Source organism: Ochotona princeps, chromosome 22 (genome assembly GCF_030435755.1).
Source record: "Ochotona princeps isolate mOchPri1 chromosome 22, mOchPri1.hap1, whole genome shotgun sequence".
Taxonomy (NCBI): domain Eukaryota; kingdom Metazoa; phylum Chordata; class Mammalia; order Lagomorpha; family Ochotonidae; genus Ochotona; species Ochotona princeps.
Window position 1 is genome coordinate 849,269 of NC_080853.1, and position 24,378 is coordinate 873,646.

Below are 24,378 nucleotides of genomic sequence, written 5' to 3' on the forward strand. Positions count from 1 at the left end.
AAAATAACCGCAGGTGTGCGTACCTGGCCTTTTTGCTGGGCACAGCCACAGCAGCTCAAGTCCAGGTGGATTCCTGGTGCCTGCATTGCACTCCCGCCCCCACATTAACTGCCAGGGAATGGAGAGGCAGGGCAATCTCAAGCAGCTCAACCCACGTGGGAGGCCCAGATGGAGCGCTGGGCTTGGTTCATCCAGGTCAGGCGCTGTGCCATTGTGCAAGTGGAGCAGTAGCTCAAAGACCTAACTGCCCTTTAAGTAAATAAATCCTTTTTCATATTAAAATTTGCACTTGAAAGGCAATGTTTTTTTTTTTTTTCAGAAAAGAGATCTTCCAACTACTAGCTCCAAGTGCAGGGGCCCAGAACTCTGGGTCTTCTACTGCCTTTCCAGGCCATAAGATGGACCAGGAGTTGAACATGTGATACAAACCAGTAACCACGTGGGATGCCAGCATTGTAGGGGACTAGCCTGCTACACCAGTGTGCTGGCTCCAAATAAATGTTAAAAACAAAAAAATAGGGCCAATGACGGCTAGCTGTCCGGTGGGTGACCAAGCTGTGCAGCCTGTTCCTAGGCCAGTGGATGTGTTGAGGGCACCTAACGATCTATGGGGCTGTCTAGGACAGCGACTCGAACCAACGCCCTGACAGGGCAGCGGAAAACAAGTTCAGGAAGTGTCTTCCCCTTGGGGCGAGGCTGCATGTCCTGCCTGCGGGGGTGACCTTTTAGCAGATTGGTCGCTTCCCACGTGCAGGAGCAGACGGCTTTCCTGTTTGCATACTGCCTGGTGGAATAGAGTTCCTACACATTCACTCAGCGTCGGTTTTCTTCCGTGGGTTCGGAGATTCCCCGACATGGATACATGAAGGTGGACTTGGTCAGTCAGTCAGCTGACCTTGGGAAGACTTTAAACCTGGAGCAGTGACACCAGGAACTTTTCACAACTGTCAAACACCCTCAGAACACTTCCCCGCATGGCGATTTGAGTGTCAGCCATCCCCACCCCTGGGTGCTGATGCAGTCTGACAGCAAGGAACTGGTCCCACCTTTTCCTGGCTGGGGACACAGGAAATAATTAAGAACAGATACTGGCCCCACCTTTCTCCATACATCCCCCTTGACCAGGTAAGATTTTATAACACAAGCTGGAGAATCGGGAGCAAGGGGTTGCTGCTGAAGCAGTTACGTCTGTGAGCTGGCTGAAAGCCTGCTGTGTCCAGGTTCTGGGCAGCAGAGCCACTCGGCCCGGAAAAGCAGCCTAGGAGACTCGGGGCTGCTCTCCCAAGCACTGCACCAGGCAGGGTTCCATGCCCCCCAAATCCCACTAACCCAGGCAAGTTCCACCCCTGCCCAGCACCTGCCTGGGGGCCCAGCGGGAGGCAGCAGTCCAGACCAACCGGAAGGTTTGCTTGTTTATTCAGAATCACAACTGACGTCCTCCCACAGCAGCGGGTCCCCAAGTCCTACCAGCCCAAGGCCCTGATGTCCTACAAAAATAAGCCCAGCTTGGACAGCAACCAAGCCACTGCAGAACTGCTCCCAAGGGGCTCCCTTCCAGCCCAAGGCCCGGCCACAGCCACATGCTTACACGGGCTGAGCCACTACTCATGCAGCAAGTTTATAGTCCCACCCTCCCTCCACCCACCTTTAAAACAAAAACAACTATTTACAGTCAAGAAGAAAAGAAATACGCTCCGGTCAACTGACCTTACAAAAAAACGGACTGGCTTCTTTCCAAGTGGATAAGAAAACCTGAGTCCAGCAGAAAGCAGCAGGGGCTGCGGGGCCGCCAGGGCCAGGCTGGGTGCACCGCACAGGGGACTGCCAAGGCTCAGGCCTCGACCTCAACCCCATGTCAAAGGCAGACTCCACACCAACCTTCGGGGCTCTCGCCACGATGCAGCCCTGCCAGCCCACAGCCTGGCCATCACCAGGACATACAGGGAGGCCAGTTCCCTTCTCCAACATGATCTGTGGGACGCTGCCCTTCCCCACCTACAGCCACCCTCCCACATGCCCACCTTGGACTGGCCCTGCTTGGCTCCTGAGACAGCGGGGGGCAGAGATGCCCGCGCCTGGCCGGCTCACGTGCCACATGAGATGTGGTTCCACTTTTAAAGTCAGAGTTACCATAAAAAAAGTTACAAAGTGAGGAGTGTAATATCAAAACCTTAGGAGGAGAATGCCAACTCAAAAGGAAACGCAGGTGCACACCTCCCGGAGGTCACCAGGAATGTGTCCCCAGAACAGCAGCTCGGACTCAGACATGTCCAAGGCTACTTCAACCCAAAACCTAAGCAGCGAGGGCCTGCCAGCTCGGTCAACAAGGCAACCCACTTCTCCCCTAGTGCAGCAGCTGCTGTGGCATCCACTGTCCCACACGTCAGGAACCTGTGGGAGAGACAGCGAGGGCCTGTGAGCAGCTGGCTGCAGCAGCCAGGGCCCCCAGCCCTCCTTTGCCAGGGGCTGCCCACAGTCCCATGGACCCCCTCATTGGGAACCAGATGGCAACAGCATGGCAGCTGGTCACAGGGGCCCCTGCTCTTCCAGCCTGCACCTAAGAGTGGGTCAGCACTAGGCACCCCACACGGGATGCTGTCCACTCGAGGCCACACTCACACAGGCCCCACCACAGCCCTCACCCGTCTTGGCATCACTTGGCAATGCCAGGGCCTGCCCCCCCCCACCGAGGGCTCAGGTTTAGTTGGCCTGGGTTGCGGTTCGGGTCCTGCTGCTACCGGGAGTCGCTCCTGCCCCATAATTTCAAGAGTCAGGGCCCTGGGTTGTTCTCCATACCTATAGGCCACAGAGCTGCCAGCTCCCCAGCCCCTAAGCTCCACCCAGGAGTGCCCGTCCCCACACTCTCTCACCTGGGGACCCCAGAAGTGCCCCACTCACCCCAGGCTGTGCCCTCACACCCGGCCAGTGCCAGCCCTGTGTGAAGTTGGGTTGCGACGGGGGGTCCCGTTGCCCCTGCCTCCTCGGAACCCACCGCGGGAGCTGCGGCCTCGAAGAAACCTCCCCGACACCCCGAAGGTCTCTGTGTTGAGCTTCCGCTCCTCAGCCCACGTCGTCCGCCTGGAACTGAAGGGCAGGCAGTGGTGGGCACAGGCTGCAGCAGCAGGCACAGGCCGCACCAGCTCAGCGGGCCCGGGTGGGGCCCGGTCCTCGCAGCAGCCGCTGTCACTGCCACGACCCATGATGCCCCCCGGATCCCATCCCACCCCTACTCAAAACCTGGACCCCCGCCTGTGTCACCCCACAGCCCATCAGTCTAACCTGGTAGAACAAGGGCGGGGAGGGGGCATGTCCCCCAGCACCCAATCACAGAATACACGTGTCTCAGTCCCCACCCGGTGCCCTTGTGGCAGATGCCACTTCCTGTGGCAGTTCAGCGGTGCCGCAGACCGACCACCCCACACAGCCTGGGAAGGAACGTTCGTCAGTGTTCCAGCTCACAGGCCGAGCACAGGCGTGAGCATGGGGATGGTTGGGGACCAAAAAGCCAGCCCGGCCACCTCCTGCCTGCTGTGGGCACAGCGGAGACGTGGTCCCTGGTACACAGGGAGCACCCACCCTGAACCCGGAGGCCTGGCCCTGCAGCCCCGCAGCACGCGCAGTCCCACAGTCCCGCCTGCCTCACCTCGTCTTGAGCTCAGAGGAGATGTTGTCGAAGAAGGACTTGGACTTGTCATAGTAGCAGTTGGGGCCCAGGAGGTCTTCCTCAGCAGGAGGCTCCTCTCTCTGGGTCACCACAGCCGGGTCCTTGTCATCCCCCTTCTCTGCGTTGTCGTCTACCAAGATGAGTGGAGCCATGAGCTGTGCTCTGCAGGCATGGCTGGCCTCCAGGGCCGCTCCTGGCAGCGGTCTGGATGCCCCATCCCTCCACCCGTGGCCTGCCACTCCAGTCCCTTCCGGTCTCCTCAACCCCTTAGTCCACGCGGCTAGCAGCCGGCTCCCCAGGGAGGTCTGGGGGCGCACCTCTCCCTGAAGCCAGACCTTTGAAATTCAGCCTCTTCTTGAACTCTTTGTCAAGCTCCTCTCTGTTGAACTGGGCATTGGCACTCTCGAAGTCAAAGTCGCCCTCAAACTTGATGGTATTCTCCTTGGCCGTGGCCGGGCGGCTTTGCCCTCGGGAGCGATTCCTTGCCCTCCGGTTCCCTGTGGGACCAAGCAGGAAGTTAGCAGCCCAGGTTCGGAATGCAACAGGGGCTGCCCAGGAGGTACCGCACGCTCTGGACTCCCAGTGGTGGCTGGCACCGAGGGCCCTGGGGTTACCTGAGCGCCTCCGCTGAGGCCGTCTGTTCTCATCATTCACCTGCCCCTGGGCTTGCACCACCGCTGCTGGCTGGGTGACCTCTAGACACCAAAGCGCAAAACAAAGCCAGGTCCTCACCGCCATGGGCAGCAGACAGCAGGTGGGGGCCTGGCGGGGGAGTCCTAACTCAAAAGCAGAGACCCCAGGAGCAGGAGGGGGTTGGCGGGGCAGTCCTAACTCAAAAGCAGAGACCCCAGGAGCAGGAGGGGGCCTGGCAGGGGAATCCTAAGTCAAAAGCAGAGACCCCGGCAGCAGGAGGGGGCCTGGCGGGGGAGTCCTAACTCAAAAGCAGAGACCCTGGCAGCAGGAGGGGGCCTGGCGGGGGAAGTCCTAACTCAAAAGCTCCTGCTCAGGGGACGGGGGCTCGGGTACCGTTCACAGTCTTGCTGCTTGCCTGGACCTGGCGACTGCCCAGCTGAGTCCCCGAGGGGCCCTTGCCGGGGACCAGCTTCTTCACGCTCAGGTTATCTGCAGAACCCGTCTGGACAGCCTGCTCCACCATCGGGCTCTTGCCGGCTGGGAGAGAGGGAACAGCAGCTCCTGTGGGGAGGGAGGGGGAGGGCTCAGCGGCAGCAGGCCTGGCACCTGCCTGTCGACCAGGTGGGCAGCACCAGGGCCCTCTGCGGTTGGCAAAGCTGCCCCAGCTAGGCTTGTCTCTGGGAGCCCCAGCCCTTCACTCCAAGCTAGAGAATGGCAGGGGGCAAACTCCTGGCCCCAGCAGGTACCTCCAGTATTTCCAGAACAAATCCTTTGACAACTCTGCAAGCTCTCAGCCCAGAGGAGTCCATCCTGAGGTAAGACCTTAAGAAACCAGTTCATTCTGGTCTGGCTGGAGTGTGTGTGTCACACTTTGGGGCCACAAGCCACAGTGCTGGCTTCCATTCAAGGCTGAAGACAACGCAGGAGTGATTTCAGAGACAGCCCAGACTCCTCACACAAGCAGATGTGGTGCAAAGTCCTACAGAGCTCCCGGGTGCCTCTGCGGCCCCGCCAGCCGCCTCCCTCTTGCCTCCCTGGCTCAGCCTGCCGGAGTGGGCACCAGACAGCCTGGCCGAGCGGAGGTGGCGTGGGCGCACCAACCTCGGTCAACTCCGAGGAGCACCCCACACAGCTGAGCACGGGCCTAACCTCGCGCAGAGCGGGCGCGGTGAGGAAGACTTGCGGAGAAGCTGCCCTCACGGACGTGCACGGCTCCTCTTTGCAGCCCCACTCTGCACCAAGCGCTGAGCAGCGCCTTACCAGGCGCCCATGCCCTGTTTGCTTCTCATTCAACAGGCCAAGCATGGCGACAGCCAGTGCTGCTGGGCCATGTCCCCTCTGTGCTGGAGTGCTGGGTCCTGGCCTGCTCCAGGCCCACTCCCAGCTTCCTGCTGCCAGGCACGGCTCTGCAGCACCCAGCTCCTGCCACTCAGGGGCCAGCTGGAGTGCCCAGGGTTGGCCTCCAGAGAGCGCTCCTCAGTCCGGCAGCCTCGCTGCCAAGTACGTGCTGGAGGCTGTGGGAGGCAAGGTGCTACACTACGCAGGCTCATGGTCACGTTCAGGGTCCTGGCGGCAGGGACGCCCCGGCCCACCTGGTGCCTGGGTGTAGTCTCGGCAGTCTGCTGCCCACACGGCAAGCACTCGAGTCCCTGTGACCCATGTGGGAGACGCACAGGGCGTCCTGCTTGCTGTGGGCATTGGGGGAGTAAACTCACAAATGGAGCTCTTCACACACACACACACACACACACAGATCAGCTACAACGAACCCTCTGGGAAGTCTTCCCACTGGTCTAACTTAAACACAGTGGGGCCCACTGGATCCAGCGAGCAGCATGCACAGGCTATGCCAGAAAGCAGGTGTGCATCGCAGCCACAGCCCAGGCCGCACAGCACAGCAGGCAAAGTATGGGGCGCTGAGCCGCATGCACCACAGGCTCAGGGACAGATCCGCAGGAGCACAGCCACGGCCTGCAGGTGCCACTCGAACAGCAGACACGGGGGTATGCCCTGGCAGTGGCACCCAAGCCAACCGACCGACACCAGGCACCTGCCAGGCCCTCAGCCCGAGCCCTGCCCTGCGTCCCACTGAGTGGCCCAGAGCGCACGGGCAGCGTCGGCTCAGACTACAACAGCCCCTGCAGCCAGAGAGGGCCTGCTCTTGGCCACGCCCTGAGCACGCGGGAGCAGCGCCCCAGCCGCTGTCTCCTGGCTCGCGGTTTACCCCTCGCGCTCAGCATGCCAGACAGCGCGCAGCTCTCCACACTGTTACCCTTGGAAGCGAGCTGAGGTGGCTCTGAGGACATGTCAAGCTCTGAGACAGGCTGTGGGGATGGAGAAGAGCCAGGGCTGGAAGCAGCGGCTGAGGCTGGAGGGCTTACCAGCTTCTCTGAGGGGAGAGAGAGAAGAGCAGAGACAAAGCGCACACGTGAGTCTTGACGTCCCCAGCGCGCAGGCGCCAGGGCACCTCGCTCACACTGACCGAGCCGGAGACGGCGAGGCAAAGGACAGACCAGTGCCACGGCTCAGGGCCTAACTGCAGCCTCGGGCAGGAAGCTGTGCAGGCCTGGCCGGAGCACCTGACACCCGCGGGTTCTGAATGCAACACTCCGTCCAGCTTAGGACAAAGGCCGAGCTGCAGCTCCCCTCCCCGGCGTGAGTGGTCACCCAGCAGGGCTGGAGACGCACCGAGGGAGGAGCCAAGGCCGTGAGCAGGGGCGCCGCCTGCAACCCGCCTCCACACACAGCCACGTGCAGCCAGCTAGGCCTCAGCCACCAGACGCACGTGTCTCTAGTGAAGGTAACCGGGGTCCCACCACTGCCCAGGCTCACAGCCCAGGGCGTGCGCTCCAAAGGCGAGCCTGCTGCCCCCTACCCGCGCCAAGCGAGCTGCAGGGCCCGTGCCTCAGTGGGAGAAGCTCACAGTCGACCAGCTGAACGTGACCGGAGGACACGACCCACCCAGTCTCCGGCGGTCACAAGAGGGGCAGCTACTCACCGAGACCTAAGGAGGCAGCGTACTGCTGGCTGAGCAGGGAGCTAGCTGCCAGCTGGCCGTAGGGCGGCATCCCGCGGAAGGGGCTGTAAGGCACGTGCGACTGGAAGGGCGAGGCGGAGGCTGAGCCCAGGGAGGACTGAACAGGGGGAGACACAGTGACACGGTGACAGCAGGCCGGGACCCTCACCTGCCCCGGCTCTGCCCACCCTGGGTGCCCAGGATGCTGGGGCGCTCCTCACATGGAGTTCCCTGCAGGCTCCCAGATGTCTCTCCAAAACCCTTCCCAACTGCCCCAACTCAGCTCATACCCTCATGGCAGTGGGCGTCTGGCCACCCCACAACCAAGTGCCTGGGTCCCGGTCCTACTCCCAATCCGTTTCCCATGAAAACTGATCGGGTGACGGGGGCGCCAGGATAGCCGGGGCAGTTCCTGCCACACATGGAGGCCTGGCCAACCTGGGCACGTGACAGACCTGCTGGTCAGGCCGAGCCCAGCCTCCCTCACAGGGGCAGAGGCACAGCCAGGGGCTGCAGGCATGGAACTGCTGGACCCTCTCCTAAACGCCCATCCCCTCTCTGGTCCCCAAGCGTTGGGGATACAGCTGCCTGTCTGCAGACCAACCTCTAACGGTTTCTACTCCCATCCACCTGAGAGGTACAGAGGGACCTTCTACCCACATGCCCCACCCCGCCTGGGTGCCTGAGCCTCCTGGCAGGGACGTGTGCTGTAGCCCAGGGTTAGGAGAAGCGCAGGCAGCACTGGGATCCAGCGTGCGTGTCCCAGGAGCCCGGAGCCTACGGCCCGAGCTGGCTCAGGTGTGCTCTCCACTCAGAGCTCATCAGAGTCCGAGCAGGCTTCCGACCGCCCAGGGCCGGCTGCCGCCTGGGCCCAAAGCAGGCCAGGAATACCAACACCTGCAGCTCCCTGCAAACCACCACCGGGCACGGCCCAGCAGACAACCTGCGCTGGTCAACCGAGTGTCTCAACAGGGCTGTGCGGGCAAGGCACCAGAGCCCAACGGCAAGCACTGCCCGAGGCACCCGGGGTCCCAGCAGCCCTGGCACCTCACGGCCTGGTCCTCTCCCTACGGGGCACGCACTTGAACGATGGCAGGATCCTGAGGGAGCGTGTGCTGGGCCTTCGGAGGTTCACACACGGTGATGTCCTTGATGTCACTTCCCCGGAAGATGATGTATTCATAAACCTCCTCTCTCGGGGGCGCAGGCCGGTCCGTGGGCCGATCTTCGGTCCCAAAGGACCTCACTTAGGCCAGAGAAATCGTGGGGTCACCAACGCTGCCCACAGCCGGCTCCCCAGGGGTCAGTGCCCCTCACCCTCCACCCGCAGGGGCCTCTGCTCGGCGGTGGCACGGCGGAGGGGGCCGGTCCCAACAGCAGATTCTGTCCCCCGAAAGGAGACCCTCCGCACAACTCCAGAGACCCGCCTGGTAGACGGACCCCCACCGGCGGGGCGGGCCCGGCTCTCGGCCCGCGCGCACCCCGGCTCCGCGGGAGGACAAAGGAGCCCGGGGGCCACACGCGGCGCCCACCGACACCTCCCCGGGGCGTCCCGGAGCCGGCCGCGGGCGTCGCGCCCCGCGCCCCACCCCGCCGGGCAGCACCTGCCGAGGGCCGCGCGCGGCCACGCGGGACCGGGGCCTGCCCCTGCACGGAGCCCCGGCCGGGCTCGGCGCGCAGCCATGGTGCCCGGGCGGGGCGGTTGGGCGCGCGCCGCTACCTTTGGCGAGCGCCACGGTCGAATTGTCGGTGTCGATGGTGTAGAGGATGCCCTCGTAGCGGATCTGCGCCTTGGAGATGAGGCTGATCTTGCTGCCCAGGTACGGGGTGCCCGAGGAGCCGCTCATGGCGGCCACCCGCTCCGCTGCCGCGCGGCCTCCGCGCCGCCCGAGGGGCCTGCGGGGCGCCGAGCGAGCGAGGCCGGGGCGCGCCGCCGGGCTCCGAGGGGGACGCGGGGGAGGAGCGGCCGCCGCAGCCACATCCGGGGCCCCGCGCCGCCCCCGCACGCGCGCCGCCCATTGGCCGGCCGCGCCCGCCGCCCTTTAAACATGGCCGCGCCGCCGGCCGCGCCTGCGCAGCTCGGCCCGCCGGCTCGGGGAGGCAGTCGGTGACTCCCGGCGGGCCCCGCGCGGCGTGGGCGGCGTGGGCGGAGACCCCGGGGTCCCTGACTGTGGAGCGGAGACGCGGGGTCCCTGCGTGCGGAGACCCTGGGGCTTCGCTGCATCCCGAGGGGGCCAGCGAGGCTGAGCGAGATCACTGTCCACGCGGCCGCGTGGGGCGTCCACTGCGTGTCGTGCGGGGGGCGGCTGTCCGGGAGCGGCTGTGGCAGTGGAGTAGGAGACAAGTACCATTTGTGACTCCTGTCTTAACGTCTCTGTGCTCCGTGAACTTGGTCAGAACCTAAACTGAATGTGCTTTCAAAAGATCTATTTGAAAGGCAGAGTTAGGAGGAGAGGCCGTGGTTTTCCACCCCGGGATTCACTCTCCACATGGCCGCCATGGCTAGAGCTGGGCCAGTTCCTCTGGGTCTCCTGGGTGGGTGCAGGGCCCAGCCCTGGCTGTGCTCCTGTGCTGTCCCAGGCCAGTAGCAGGGAGCAGGGACTCAAACAGGTGCCTCTGCGTGGGTGCTGAAATGCGTCGCCCTCCGCTGGGAACAGCCCGAGGCATTAGCTGGGCGGAGACCCCCCCCACGGCATGGGAAGGCTTGGAGGTGGTCTACAGCATCTGCTTCACCCCTCGACACTGCCTGGGGAGCCCTGCCGGGGAAAATGGGCCTACCGGCTGGGGTGTCAAAAACCGTGGTCCAGAGCAGGTGTCCCCAGTCCTGGTGACCTCAGCAGCTGAGTTCCTCCTGCCACCCCCTTCCTGGGTTAGAAACTTGTATCAGACTCCCCAGGTTTTGGAGCCATGGGCTGCTGCGTGCTTCCCTTGACGGAGCTGGGTCCTGGGCCCCAGGTGCCCAGCAGGTGCACCAGGCCTGCCTCAGGTGGAAGACACTGGGGGTGCCATCTCCGTCCTAGACCGGACAGGGTGTCCTGTCTTCCAGGCCTGGGCATCCTTCCCGTGGCTCCCTGGAAGATGAGCAGCTCTTCCGGTGGCCACCGACTGCCCTCCCCAGGCTGAGGGGCACTCTGCTGAGGAACCCTGACAGGTGGACTGCCCACCCACTTTCCTGTTGGCTGGCTGTTGATGAGAGAGCACGCCGTACCCAAGTGCAAGACGTTAGGAACGTTTACAGCCCAAGCTTGGCGACAGCAGCTCCCTCTACACCAGGAGCCACTGCTCCGCGTGGCACAACTCAGGGGGCTTTAAGCTCTCGTCCTCCAATTAGTTTGAAAGGTACAATGTTTTGTCATGCAATGCAAAATTTCTGATTAACTTCAGTAACTGTAGGCAGGGGCCAGAGACGACCAGGGCTCCCCCCAAAGGTGGAATTAACATTTCCTTAGTGTTAGGCTCCACCTCTCCAGGAACTCTTGGAAGTACACAATTAGGAATCTAAAGAGCATTAACATCTTCACTGACTTGCCCAAGCATTGATCAGAGGGTGGAGGATGCAGCCACGTTCCATCTGCCCACTGTTAAGGGGTGCCGGCTAGCACTGACTGCACCCCAAGCCAAGTGACAGGGCCTCCAGGCCTCCGAAGGGCCCCACAGGTGGGAGACGACCTGCGCAGAGGGCCAGGGGCAGCTGGTGGGTCTCCATCACACCTGTGTGAGGACAGAGTTCCCAACAGGCAGAGCGGTGGTACTGCTGCCCACGCTGCATTCCACTCCTCTTGGGGAGACGCCTGGAGAGCTGTGCTGTGCCTCCGCTATCCTCCAGGTAAGGAACGGCCGGTGCACCCCGCCCTCCGAAGCCCTGCTGGGTCACGGGGAAGCACAGGCAGCCGACTCAGGCAATCAGGTGGTCCTGAGGCTGGAAGCCAGTGCGCGGTCTACAGGGTGGGCACACGGGAGCTGGGCCTCGTTCCTGCGCTCTCACAGGACCAGGCACACAGGGTCTGCCACGCGCGAGGCTGAGTGGGCTGGGGGACCCAGGGAGGCGGTAAGCAGGTGACCCACATGGCCTGCTCAGAAGGAGGAATAGGTGTCGGAATCCTCGTGAAATACCCGCATGGCCCTCTGCACCCCTGCTCCGCAGAAGCATGCCATCCGTCCCACATCCTTTCTAGCCATTCTTGCACCTTTTCCCCACCCCACCCCCAAGGGGAATCACAGAGGAGCCCCAGCTGCTCAGATGAGGGCTGGCCCAGGGTCCCCCAGCCAGTGTCTGGTAGTCTGCCACTGCTGAACCCGTTAGGCCACTGCCGGAGGCCAGATGCGATCTGGGGCTGCAGCTTGGCGTGGGAAGTCGTCACTTGCCACAGGCAGTTACCTCCTGACTCCACTCCCCCTGAAGAATGCAAGCTGTGTCCTGGGGGCTGCCATGGTAACCAGAGGCCAGGCTGGGTGTGTCCCTGCACCCAATAGGACAAGACTGGTGGAGAGAGCAAGGGTCCTGCAGAATGAGGCCATGTGAGCAGGTGGCCCGGCCTCCCAGAAGCCTGGCCTTGCCAGCAGCGCCCCGCAGGCCAACACGAGGTTCCTCTTCTGCACACCCAGGTCATGTCTCTTTGAGCAGAGGCATCCTGAACACCAAGGCAGCAGCTGGGAAGCCGTTGCTTCTGCTCACAGCAGGTGCAGCTTGCTAACAGCATCCTTCCCTTGGGTTGTCCTAGGCTGTGTCAGGGTCAGGTGGTGGACCCCAGGAGGCAGGCCCTGGCCCTGAGGGCCTGTGATGGGGGCAGGTGGGGCCTGTGAGAGAGCAGCAGAGAAGGGCACTCCTCAGGTTTGCCACTGCCCCAGCAGGTGCCCAGGGCTGGGTCGGGGTAGGGCCTGAGATGTCTTCCCAGTGGCTCAGTGGCAGAGCTGCTCAGTCTTGGATGAACAGGGCCACTTCTGTCCCCAGCAATCCTCCTCCTCTGTCCCCTGCAGGGTTCAAGTGACAGTGGCCGTCACAGAGCCCTGGGCAACTTGTGTGTAACGTGATCTATGTGGGCTGACCTGGTCCGGAGGTTGTCCCAGTCCACCTGCTGGCCCACAGTTCCAGGGTTCTGCCAGCTATGCTGAGTACGTTCTCAGCAATGTTGTTCTCACCCGCACAGGGGAAGCCGTGTGCGTGGGCACCACAGCCTGCCCACCCCTGGGCATCTCCCTGGGCATTTCCTGTGAATGGGAGTGTGTTATTGGTGGCCTGCTTGTGCTGGCTGCTCGCACGTAGGTGTGTCTGCAAAGCACACAACGCTGCCATGAGCGGCTCTGTGTGGGCCTGTGTTTTCTCCTAAGCTTTTCCCCAGCCATACAGCTGCTGAGTCCCACCACAGTTCTGCCACAGTCCAGCCAGTGGCTGGACTGTGTGGGTGATGTCTGGGGACAGGTTGTCCTGCCTGCAGGGACAGGGTCATGCCTGGCTCGGAAGAATGCCTTGGACCCCATGGTCCTTTCCCCACCCGCGGACCACTGCCCCTCCCCTCTACCCCCGGCTCGCGCCTCCCCAGTCTTCAGTCCAGAGGTGACGTGGCAGATGATGTAGTAGTTGGATTGGGTGTGTCCCAGGCACTGTGCTAGGGGCTCCCCACGCCTGGCCTGCAAAGGGAGCAGGGGCCATAGTGACCAGTGCTGTGTGGACAGGAAATTGAGGGCAGCATAGGTGTGGCCATGCCCACCCAGGGAGCCAGGGCCCATGTGAGAATGCTGTCCCATGTCCTCCCAGCCCTTCCAGCATGTGACCGAGCCAGTGGGGAGCCCTGCCTGTTGTCACAGAGGATGAGAAAAGTGGGGGAGGCCAAGGTGGGCCAGGAGCTGCCAGCTGGGGTGCAGACCTAACAGGGACCACCAGGCCAGCAGGGAGCTGAGAGCAGGGGGCCCAGCATGGCTGCCCAGCCCAGCCTGGCCACCCTCGGAGGTGCTCACCCAGCAAAACCTCTCTGGCTCTACAGGAGCAGGTGGTCGACTCACACACACGCATGCATACACACACACGGCTACTTTCCCTGCAGGCCTCTCCCTGTGTCAAGGCAGATTCCCATGGTGTCCCTGCCCTCCCCCCACATTCTTGGGGCAGTTAGGACTCACCCTGGGCACGCCCCCGTGCTGTCCAGCCACATCCCTGCACATAAGGAAATGGGGCACCTTACCACATGGCGCTGAGCCCCTCCCTGGTCATGGAACCTACTGGAGCTGGGCAGCTGCCTGTGTATACCACAGGAACAGGGAGGACTGGGGGAGGGGACGTCTCAGGGCGCGTCCACAGATCCCTTGCAGTGTTGGCGAAATAGCGTTGACCAAGCCCCGTGGGTTTGTCTGGGGTCAGTCCACCATAGTGGACTGGCTCCCAGTGGCTTGCGGGATTTGGGAGCATCTAGGGGTGTCCTTTGTCCTCCAGCTCCCAGCGGGGCCCTGGCTTTGGCCAGGCACCCTCACATTGGCAGGGAGCTTGAGCTTCTCTGGCATCGAATGTGCACTTGGACTTGCCCTCCTGTCTGCTGTCCGCCAGGCCTCTGTGCAGCTGCTGGCTCTCACACATGGTTTTCAATTGTTTAATTGCCGTCATCTTGTCATTATCCCCTCAGTCAGTGCAGCCTGGTTAACAGCCCTCCAGCCCCACTATCAGCCTCCTCTCCACATATTCTAACCACCTGAGACAGTTTGAATCCTGGTGCTGGGCCGGCCACTGTCTGTGGCATCCCCCAACCCCTGCACTGGCATGCTCACATGTGTCCTTGTCCAGGCTGTGCAACCCCGCCTTGTGCCCGCTTGCCTGAACTGTTCCATCCCAGTTTTGTTCTCCGGAAGGAGGTGCGGGGCTTTCTTGGCAAGTTTGCACTTTTGAGAGAAGGAAGGAAGGAGGAGGACAAGGACACAGAGCAGAAGTGGGGAGCACAAGCCCTGGCCTGGACCAGTCTGGGCCAGCTGGGTGAGGCCTCCGCAGCTCAGGCTGCCCTGAGGGCCCTGGCAGGGGCACAAGTGGCTGTCACTGGTCCTCAGGCGTGCACAGCAGGGGCTGGGGTCCTGCTAGGAATGTGTCCTAGCCTAGGACCCCCCCAGCTCATCCCCAGCAGTGGGAGGAGCTAGCCTGTCACCCGCGCTTAGGTTTGGCACCATGGGTCACCTCGGGAGGGGACCCAGCTCTGCTCTCCTCTTTGGAATCTGTGTCCTGCTGAGTCAGTGCTCCTGGGGCCTCCCCTGACCAGACCCACTGCTGACTGGGCGGGGTGCCCACTGTCCAGGCTGGGCCAGCTGGTTCTTGTGCTGGAGTGGAATGGGGTGGAGGTGGGGGGAAGTCCTGGTAGGGGCAGGGGAGACAGGTGTAGCCCCAGGGGTACCTCTGAGGTCAAGCCAGTGAACATGACGGTGGCCTGTGGGGGTGCAGTGGGCACTATGACAGCAGTGACAGATCTCCCTCAGGAAGCTGAGCTAAGGGACTGATAAACCCCCAGACCTAAAGCCCCCAACCCCAGCAGGGAAGGGTGCACGCACTGGTCAGCCTCACCCTGCTTCATTGCCTGAGCCTCCGGAATTTACTTCTAACCCTGGCCCCCTCCTCTTTTTAAGGTTGATTTATCCTTGTAAGGAGGAGACTGAGTGGGGAGAGAAACTGGGTTTGGCTCAACGTGGAAGCCAGGTCCTTGGGACAAGCTCTGTGGCTGCTTTGGCAGGCGCCCAAGTGGGGAGCCGAGGGAGGAGCAGTGCAGCGAGGACTTGAACCAGCTCTCTGGTGTGGGCTGCTGGCCTTGTAGGCAGGGGCTTGGCTCACTGAGCCACAGAGCCAGCCCCAAATTTAGCCTCCCAGAGATTTGACAACTAGGGGGCTGAGGGAGGAGGCGTCCCTCCCCTAGCCTGGGTCCACCTGTTCTGTTGTTATTTAAGTATTATTTCTTAAGATCTGTTTACTTGGGCCCAGTGTGGTAGCCTATTGGCTAAAGTCTTCGTCTTGCACACCTGGGATCCCATCTGGGTGCCGGTTCATATCCCAGCTGCTCCACTCCCCATCCAGCTCCCTGTCTGTGGCCTGGGAAAGCAGTCAAGGACAGCTCAAAGCCTTGGGACCCTGCACCCGCGTGGGAGACCTGGAAGAAGTTCCTGTATCCTGGCTCCAGATCGGCGTAGCACCAGCCATTGTAGTCACCTGGGGAGTGAATCACTGGACGAAAGATCTTCCTCTCTGTCTCTCCTCTCTGTATATCTGACTTTGCAATAAAAATAAAATAAATCTTTTTAAAAAAAGTAAACAGATATTTTTCTTAGGATTTATTTTTATTGGAAAGTCAGATATTCAGAGAAAAGACAGAGAAAGGTCTTGCATATGTTGGTTCACTCCCCAAGTGGCAGCAATGGCCAGAACTGAACCAATCTGATGCCAGGAGCCCAGAGTCAGAAACCAGGAGCCTCCTCTGGGTCTCCCACATGGGTGCAGCGTCCCAAGGCTTTGAGCTGTCCTTGACTGCTTTCCCAGGCCACAGGCAGGGAGCTAGATGGGAAGTGGAGCTGCCAGGATTAGAACCACTGCCCACATGGGATCCTGGCACGTTCAAGGCAAGGACTTTAGCTGCTAGGCTACTGCACCGGGCCTGGATCTATTTACTTTTACTTGGAAGGATTACAGGGAGAGTCAGAGAGATCTTCCAATTACTAGTTCACTTCCCAAATGACTGAGACAGCCAGAACTGAGCTGATCCAAAGCTGGAAACCAGAAGCTTCTTCTGGGTCTCCCCTGTGGGTGCTGGGTCCCAAGGCCTTGGGCTAGCCTCTGCTGTTTTTCCAGGCTGTTGACAGAGAACTGGATGGGAAGTGGAGCAACCAGGACACTAACTGATATTCACATGGGATGCTGGCGCTGAAGGTGGAGGCTTAGCTGCCGTGCCACCATGCCAGTCCCTGCCACAGACTTTTGGTGGCTTCCCAAGGCCTCTCTGTGTGTGATCTGTGAACAAGCAGGCTCTCACTTTTCAGCTTCTCGTCTCATCCCGCCCCCCCGCCACATACACTCCTCTTTGTAGGTGAGTTCAGAAGAGAGGTGACTTGCTGGGACGCACTCAAGTGACTTAACAGTTGGAATGGAAGCCTTACCCCGTGTGCCATCATTGTCCCCCACTCCGGGCCTCTCCCTGAGTCCTGGGCTCAGCTTGGTATGGCTGCGGGCATGGGAGGACTAAGGGTGCCCTGGGGACGCTCTGTCCCCCAGCAGTACTCTGCGGCATTTTTTCCCCAGCTGGGGAAGGCTTGAGCACCCCACATGGGTGAGGCACTCCAGGCCCTTGTGGTCGTGGAAGGTTTTGGAAGCAAGCCAAGCAGGCCAGGGTGCTAGTTCACAGAGGCCACGCTGCCAGTGGCTGTCCACGAGCCCGTCTTGTACCTGCTGTGTGCTGGGATCGCCCATGATGCAGCCGGATGGCTGGGCAGTTTGTAGGACCACACGTCCTGGAAGAACCCATGCCAGGAGGTGGCAGGCAGTCTTTAGCGAAAGGATGCTTTGTGCCCTCTTCCGGGATGTGCAGTGGCTCTGGGTGTCCCTGGCTTAGCTCGCAAGGCCTCTGTCCTACCTGCCCTGTGCACCCCGCCACCCTGTACTCCCCCACCAGGCGCTTGCTCTGCCCTCCCCCGCCCTCTCTGTCGGCTGATCTCTGTGCATGCTCCCACCCCTTCCGGGGAGCCCTCCCTGGCTTGTGTCACAGTTACCTGTGCTTCTCAGGAACAGAATTCACTGGACAAAGACAGCGACCCTTGTGGAGTGTCCAACCCCCCTCCCCAGGGGCCAACATCCACCCCACACTGGGCGCTGGTCAGTTCCGGCTCCTCCCACTGCTGAGTAGCTGCCTGCTAATGCCCTAGGAAGGCAGTAGAGTGCTGGGGTCCTGCACTCACGAGGGAGAGCAGGCTGGGGCTCCTGGCTCTGGGCTTCAGCCTGGCCCAATCCTGGCTGTTCTGGCCATCAGATGGAAGGTGTGTGTCTGAGAGAGAGAGAGGCTCTTTTACATAAACAAGTAAGCAAATGTTAAAAACACAGGGAACCTCTTTGGCCCATCTTTGTCTCATGCCATCACCAGAAACTTCGTTGCCTTTAGTTTCAGCACTGGTGTCCTGAGTAGCTGGCCTTGCACCTGCAGCTGCCCAGGCCCCTGGGACCTCTGCTTGTCCTGCTGGATGAGCCTCTAGGAGCCGCTCTCTGCAATGGGGCCAGGGAGACAGGAGGGGCTTGCAGTCCCTGCCCGCTGCTGCCCCGGTTCTCAGGGCTTGGCCGGGTGGAGGGTGGGGGGGCAGTTGTTGCCATGAACCTTTTTTTTTTTTAAAGATTTTATTATTATTGGAAAGCCGGATATACAGAGGAGGAGAGACAGAGAGGAAGATCTTCCATCCGATGTTTCACTCCCCAAGTGAGCCGCAACGGGCCGGTACGCGCCAATCCGATGCCAGGACCAGGAACCTCTTCCGGGTCTCCCACACGGGTGCAGGGTCCCAATGCATTGGGCTGTCCTCTCCTGCTTTCCCAGGCCACAAGCAGGGAGTTGGATGGGAAGTGGAGCTGCCGGGATCAGAACTGGCGCCCATATGGGATCCCGGGGCTTTCAAGGCGAGGACTTTAGCCGCTAGGCCACGCCACCGGGCCCCATGAACCTTTTTTTTTTTAAAAAAGATTTATTTATTTTTGTTGGAAAGTCAGATACACAGGAGGAGAGACAGAGAGGAAGGTCTTCCGTCCGATGACTTGCTTCCCAAGTGGCAGCAATGGCCAGAGCTGAACCAGTCCGAAGCCAGGAGCCAATTCCAGGTCTCCCAGGTGGATGCAGGGTCCCAAGGCTTTGAGCCGTCCTCCACCGTTTTCCCAGGCCACAAGCAGGGAGCTGGATGGGAAGTGGGGCAGCTGGGATACAAATCGGCGCCCAGATGGGGTCCTGGGCGTGCAAAGGGAGGACTTTAGCTACAGCCTAAAGACACTTACTGGTTATTGTCTATAATTGCATCTTGATGTACCCCCATCCTACAAACACACTTTGAACATCACTGGTGCCAGGGCTCAGGGGCTTGTCCAAGGTGCACCTGCTACAAGGAGCAAGAGAACCAGATCATGAGTGCGTTGGCCAGGAATCGGCCATGTCAACAAGCGATTCTAGGGAGCCACGTGGGGGGCAGTGAGCTTACAGTGGGGGCGGGGAGGGGAAACAGGTGCAATCTGCCCCAGGCTTCCGTGTTTGGGAAGTGAGGCCAGCCCATGTGTGCCCTCTGTGGTGGTGGTGATGGTTAAGGAGGGTTGACCTGTGGGGGTGCTGTCCAGGACCTGCCAACATTCCCCCTCTACGATAGCGCTGTGGGTGTCCGTAGAGCTGTGAGAGCTGCATGTCGGGTAGGTCTTGGAGAAGCCGATCTGACACTCAGAGACAAGTGCCTGCCCTCACAGGGTCTGCCTGGCCTGCCGGGGAGCAGGGCAGCCTGTCAGGCTCTGGCCCTTCCGCCTGTGGGCGAGCAACCTTTCATCTGCCAAAGACCATTGGGACACTTGCGACATCACTTCAGGTCACAGTTAATAATTAGCCTGCTGTAGGCCCACTGAACCTTGTGTCCTGCCTGCTCCAGGGAGGCTGAAGAGTGCCTCTGGGCTGAGTCCTGCCACGGGCTCCCTGCCTGTCAGGTCCACAAGGACTTCAGCTGTGACCCTGTCCAGGACCAGGGCCATTCCAGCTGTCATCACTTGAGAGGACCCCGTGCCCAGGACGGGTGTCTGCCTGAGATGTTACCGATGCTTGGCCAGCTGGACGCTGGGGTGTCGCTGCGTCTCTGGAACCACTGGAGGGGTGAGGAGGGGCCCTCGGGCTTCAACCCCCCGAAATGTGTGTTCCTAATGGGGTGTCATGTGCCTGCTCCCGGCCCCGCCAGGCACCTACACAGTTGGCCAGGTGGTCTGCTCCGAGTCTTCACAGTTGAGGAAGGGGCAGGCCAGGCTGGCAGGGTCAGCCAGGGAATGGGACCCTGGGGACTTGTCAGGCCTCCAACTGCCCCCTACTTTCACCTTTTTCGTTTTCCTTTTTTTTTCACGATTTATTTTTGTTGGAAAGTGAGACATACAGATAGGAGGAGAGACAAAGAGGAAGATCTTCCATCCGATGATTCACTCCCCAAGTGACCGCAAAGGCAGGTGCTGCACTGATCCAAAGCCAGGAGCCAGCAACCTCCTCCAGGTATCCCACGTGGGTGCAGGGTCCCAAGGCTTTGGGCCGTACTCCACTGCTTTCCCAGGCCACAAGCAGGGAGCTGGATGGGAAGTGGGGTCATTGGGATTAGAACCAGGGCTCATATGAGATTATGGCGCATACAAGGCAAGGACTTTAGGCGCTAGCCTACTGCGCTGGGCCCTTTTTCATTTTCTTATGGTGAAGGCTTTCAGACAGACAACAAAACCATTGTGCTTGATACAGCACAGCATGGAAAGGTTAAACAAAATTTAAAAATGCCATTTTATTTGAAGAGCAGAGAGAGGGTCTTCCACTTGCTGCTACACTCCCAGGTTTTCCCAACAGCTAGGGTCAGACGTGGGGGGGGGGGGGGACTCCTGAGCCAGGGACGCTGGCCAGCAGCTGCTGCCTCCCAGTGGGCACACGAGGAAGGGTCCGACAGTAAAAGCTTTCCTTGTTAACGTGGTGTCAAGTACAGACCCAGAACAATTCCCCCTTTCCAGCTGTGGACAAGCAAAGCTGCTGAAACAGGAGGAAATGAGGCCAGGTCCCCAGAGCCCCCAAGGCCAACAGGTGGACAGCGTAACCCTCTGCTACGTCCGTTTGTTAATCCTCCAATCCTAGGTATGATTGAGTAGGCCACCCAGCTTCCTGCAACCACTGGGCAGGGGGGGCTTCCAGGGGTGCTGTGAGCGGCCAAGGGAGGCTGACCCAGGGGTGCTGGGAGTGGCCAAGGGAGGCTACACTGGGGTGAGAGGCTCCGGTGGGGCCTGCTGATGCCCCCAAGGATCTGCAGATATCAGGACCGCAGACGAGGCTCCGTGGGGTTTGCAGGGGGACCTTGGAACCAGCAGGCCATCACCGGCCAGTCCCACGGGGCCCAACTCAGTGGCTGGCTGGCTCTGCTTTAAAATCTCCTCAGCTGTTAATTCTTTGAAAGGTGGAATGACAGTCTTCCCCGTTGCTGGTCACCTCCCACCCATCCGGGTCTCCCGGGTCTGGGGCCGTGGGTCACCGCCCTGCAGTTGCCGAAGCTTTGCTCCAGTGCGGCCTGCGGGGAGTGACCCGGCACAGCGCAGCACTCTGCCTCCCAGGCCCATTTGCAGATTCTTTCACTGGCCGGGGCACTCGGGCCCCCACCCTGGCGGAGTTCTAGAGGCTCCGTGCCCGCGGGCGCCTGGTCACCGGCTCACAGACTTCCAGGCACTGCCGCTGGTGCCTGCACCCCTCCTCCAGGCGCTCGGGGGTGCGGGGCTTGTGTTCGAGCACCAAGCTGTGTCTGATTTTATGAAACGAAACACCCCTTTCCTTGGAGGGCCTGGTGCTCGGTGCTCCCGGCGGAGTCCGGCGACCTCAGGAGGCCGGACTGGCCCTGGAGCTCCTCTGGGCTCCCCCCACGAAGAAGTGAGAAGACCACTGCAAGCGCCCCAGACCACCATCTCTTGGCTAAAGGAAACAAAGCCACGAGGGCACTGGAAGCGTCCCGCGGCGGCAGACGCGACTGCAGACACGCTGCCCCTCCCCGCAAGCAAGCCGGTGGAGACCACCCCGCACGGGAACGCCGGCGCGCTTCCTCCCCGCGCCCCCGGCCGTAACCCGGCCCCGGCCGGTCACTGCGCCCGGCTAGCCTCGCGGCCGCAGGCCACACCACGCGCGCGGGGGCGTCCCCCGGTCGCTCTCCAAGGCGCCCGGCAGCCCCACGCTCCATCCGGCCTCAGCCGCCGCTCCTGTCAGCCTCGGCCGCAGCCATTTTGGAGGCGCGGAGACAAAGAGGGAGGCCGGCCGGCGGCGAGCGCCCCGGGCCCTGCGCCCCCCAGCCCGGGGCCCGGGGCCCGCGCCCCGCTCGGCCGCACGGCGCCCCGCCACCCCGGGCCGCCCCCCCGCGCCGGCGCCCGGCCGCCGGCCTCCGCCGCACCCGGCCGCCCGCCCGCGTCCCGGCCTCTAGCGCTCGCAGCCATTGGCCGCGCCTTTTAAGCGCGCGCCGCGGCCAATCCGGGGCGGCCGGGAGCCCCCGCGGGGGCGGGCGCGCCTGCGCAGCCCGCCGGCCTCGCACCCCGCGCCGCCCCGCGCCCGCCCCGCGCCGCCCCCCTCGGAACCTCCTCCCCGCCCAGGCGCGCTCGGCCGAGCGGCGGCGGCGGCGGCGGCCGAGGAGGAAAGATGGCGGCGGGCTCGGATCTGCTGGACGAGGTCTTCTTCAACAGCGAGGTGGACGAGAAAGTGGTGAGCGACCTGGTGGGCTCGCTCGAGTCGCAGCTGGCGGCCAGCGCGGCCCACCACCACCACCTCGCGCCGCGCACGCCCGAGGTGCGGGCCGCGGCCGCCGGCGCGCTCGGGAACCATGTTGTGAGCGGCAGCCCGGCCGGAGCCGCGGGCACTGGCGCGGCCGCCCCCGCCGAGGGCGCGCCCGGAGCGCCGCCGGAGCCGCCCCCCGCAGGTAGAGCGCGGCCGGGGGGCGGGGGGCCGCGGCGCGAGGGCCCCGGCTCACCGCGCCGCCCGCTTGCTCCCGCAGGGCCCGCAGCGGCGCCCGCCGCGAAGCTGAGGCCGCCGCCCGAGGGCAGCGCGGGGCCCTGCGCCCCGGTCCCCCCCGCCGCCGCCGCCGCCAGCGCGGGGCCGGAGCCCGCCGCCGCCGCCGCCGCCGGCCCCGCCAAGCCCGCCGGCCCCGCCGCGCAAACTTTGAATGGGGGCGCCGCGCTCCTGAACTCGCACCACGCCGCACCTGCTGTCAGCCTGGTCAACAACGGGCCCGCGCCGCCGCCGCCGCCGCCCCCCAAGCCCGCGCCCGGCACTGTCATCCAGACGCCCCCTTTCCTGGGCGCCCCCGCCGTCCCCGCCGCCGCCGCGCCCCCCGCGCCCGCCCCCGCCGCACCCTCGCCCCCAGCCGTCCCCGCGCCCGCCGCCGCCCCGCCCCCGCCGCCGCCCGCGCCGGCCACCCTGGCCCGGCCGCCCGGCCACCCGGCTGGACCCGCGCCCGCCGCGCCGCCCCCCGCCGCCGCCGCCGCCGCGCAGAACGGGGGCAGCGCCGGGGCCGCCCCCGCCCCCGCCCCGGCCGCCGGGGGCCCCGCGGGGGGTAGCGGCCAGCCCGGGCCCGGCGTGCCCGCCGCGGCGCCCGTGCAGGGGGTCAAGGCCGAGTCGCCCAAGACGGTGGTGGCGGCGGCGGCGGCGCCCCCCCCGCAGACCCTGGCGGCCGGCGGCGCGGCCAGCTCCACGGCCGGCATGATCCTCGGGCCAACTATGCAAGGGGCGCTGCCCAGCCCCGGCCCCGGGACCCCCACCGGGCTGCCGAAAGGCGCGGCCGGCGCCGTGCCCCAGAACCTGCCCCGGACGCCCACGGCCACCACCGCCGGGATCCGCGCCGCGCTGACGCCCACCGTGCTGGCCCCGCGTCTGCCGCAGCCGCCTCAGAACCCCACCAACATTCAGAACTTCCAGCTGCCCCCAGGTGAGTGGACGCCGGGCGCAGGGCGGGCGGGCGCAGGGCGGGCTGCCGCGGCGCGCTGCTTCCAGGAAGTTGTCCGCCGCGCCGGCTGACGCGCTAAGGTCATCTGTCCCGCAGGGCCCCCAGGCTGCCGCAGGCCCTGAGCCCCAGCCTGACCCGAAGTGGTGTGCTTCTGCGTCCGGGTCCTGGTGTTTGCATTTTCCGACTGGCTGGGTCGGGCCCTCCTGGCCTGCCGGGTCGTGTTGGGTCACCGCTGTTGGCGAGGCACCAGTGGCGGGCTCCCCGGGGCGGCCATGGGGCTCCCGGGAGCTGGGGATCGCCCGGGCTTCCCGTACGTCTGCAGTGGTGGTGTTCCTCCGTGCCCCCCTTTCTGGGGCCTTGCCTGCTCTCCTGCGGGCTGGCAGGCAGGCTGGCAGACCCCCTCTCCCAGGCGAGATCAAGGCGGGGTGACGTGGCTTCCCACCTGGCCCCGGACAGGCAGCGCGCCCGGAGCCCTGGCGTGGGCAGCAGCTGTGTGTGTGTGGAGGAGGGAGACTCCCAGGTGTAGAACAGCAGAACTAGGGTGTGCGAGTACGCTCCGTCCTCAGCTGCAGCGGCTCAGAGTTCCTAAGGGCTCCTCAGGATTGCCCAGGAGAGCTTGGTACCCTCAGGCACATAGGGCCGCCTTGGCCATCACCCCCAGCTTCCCTGGCTGGCACCCCAGCGTGCGGAGAGCTCCTCCCCGGCATGTCATGAGGAGTTGCCAGCTCTGGCGTGGCCCTCTTGCTTGGTGTAGAGGGCCGGCAGTGGGTCACTGAGCCCAGGAGGGGCAGGGCATCCCTGTAGCCTCTCCAGGGCAGGTAGAGGGCAAGCCCGGGGGGGGGAAGGGGTGAAGCTGGGGGTGGGGCTGGGGGGCAGGCTCCCCGTAGCACGAGCTGGGCCGCCCTGCCCCCTCCATCTGCCCTCACGCACATGTCTGTCGGTCTTTTGGTAGGAGGCCCGTGTGCGCTGTCCAGGCTCGTGGGCTTCAGCAGGTGCCTGGCTGTGAGGGCCAGGGAGCCTGGAGGTCGGGCCTGTGCCCACTGCTGGCACAGCACCTGAGGCCTGGCACAGGGGGACCTCCTGCCTTGTCCTGCTTCAGGGAGCTTGGGGTCATCAGGCTTGATGAGGAGGCATCACTCGGGTGCTCTGTGGGCTGGGTGTGCCTGGGCCGGGCTGCAGGTGGGTGATGCCCCAGGTGGAAGTGACGTGAGAGGCCATGGTTAGCCTCCCGGGTGTCATTGCTGATGAGAAAGTGGCAAGTTCTTTCCGGTCTTGTGTGTTGTGCGTCTGTGGACCCTCTCGTGGCGAAGAGGAGCTGGCGGGCAGCGGCCTGGGTGCGTGAGCCCCGGCTGGCTGATAGCTTGTTCCTGTCACCACCCGGCAGGCAGGAGTTGCCAAG

The 24,378-nt window shown here is 63.3% G+C and overlaps 2 protein-coding genes across 2 annotated transcripts in view; one reads left to right on the plus strand and one right to left on the minus strand.

The window, feature by feature from the left end:
* Positions 1 to 1,912: 1,912 nt before the first annotated feature.
* On the minus strand, positions 1,913 to 9,299 carry LSM14B (LSM family member 14B). The gene is made up of 10 exons (XM_058679695.1): positions 9,034 to 9,299; positions 8,396 to 8,559; positions 7,296 to 7,431; positions 6,570 to 6,686; positions 4,691 to 4,858; positions 4,279 to 4,359; positions 4,000 to 4,161; positions 3,644 to 3,794; positions 2,899 to 3,084; positions 1,913 to 2,391 (listed from the first exon to the last, which is right to left on the minus strand). The coding sequence occupies exons 1-9, from the start codon at positions 9,158 to 9,160 to the stop codon at positions 2,913 to 2,915; spliced, it is 1,278 nt and encodes a 425-aa protein (XP_058535678.1). The 5' UTR covers positions 9,161 to 9,299; the 3' UTR covers positions 1,913 to 2,391; positions 2,899 to 2,912.
* Positions 9,300 to 21,637: 12,338 nt separating this feature from the next.
* TAF4 (TATA-box binding protein associated factor 4) overlaps positions 21,638 to 24,378 on the plus strand; it is a 45,817-nt gene continuing 43,076 nt past the window's right edge. The window contains exon 1 of the mRNA XM_058679679.1: positions 21,638 to 22,961. Coding sequence (XP_058535662.1) covers positions 21,680 to 22,961 — 1,282 coding nt within the window. The 5' untranslated portion in view covers positions 21,638 to 21,679. The remainder of the gene's footprint in view (positions 22,962 to 24,378) is intronic.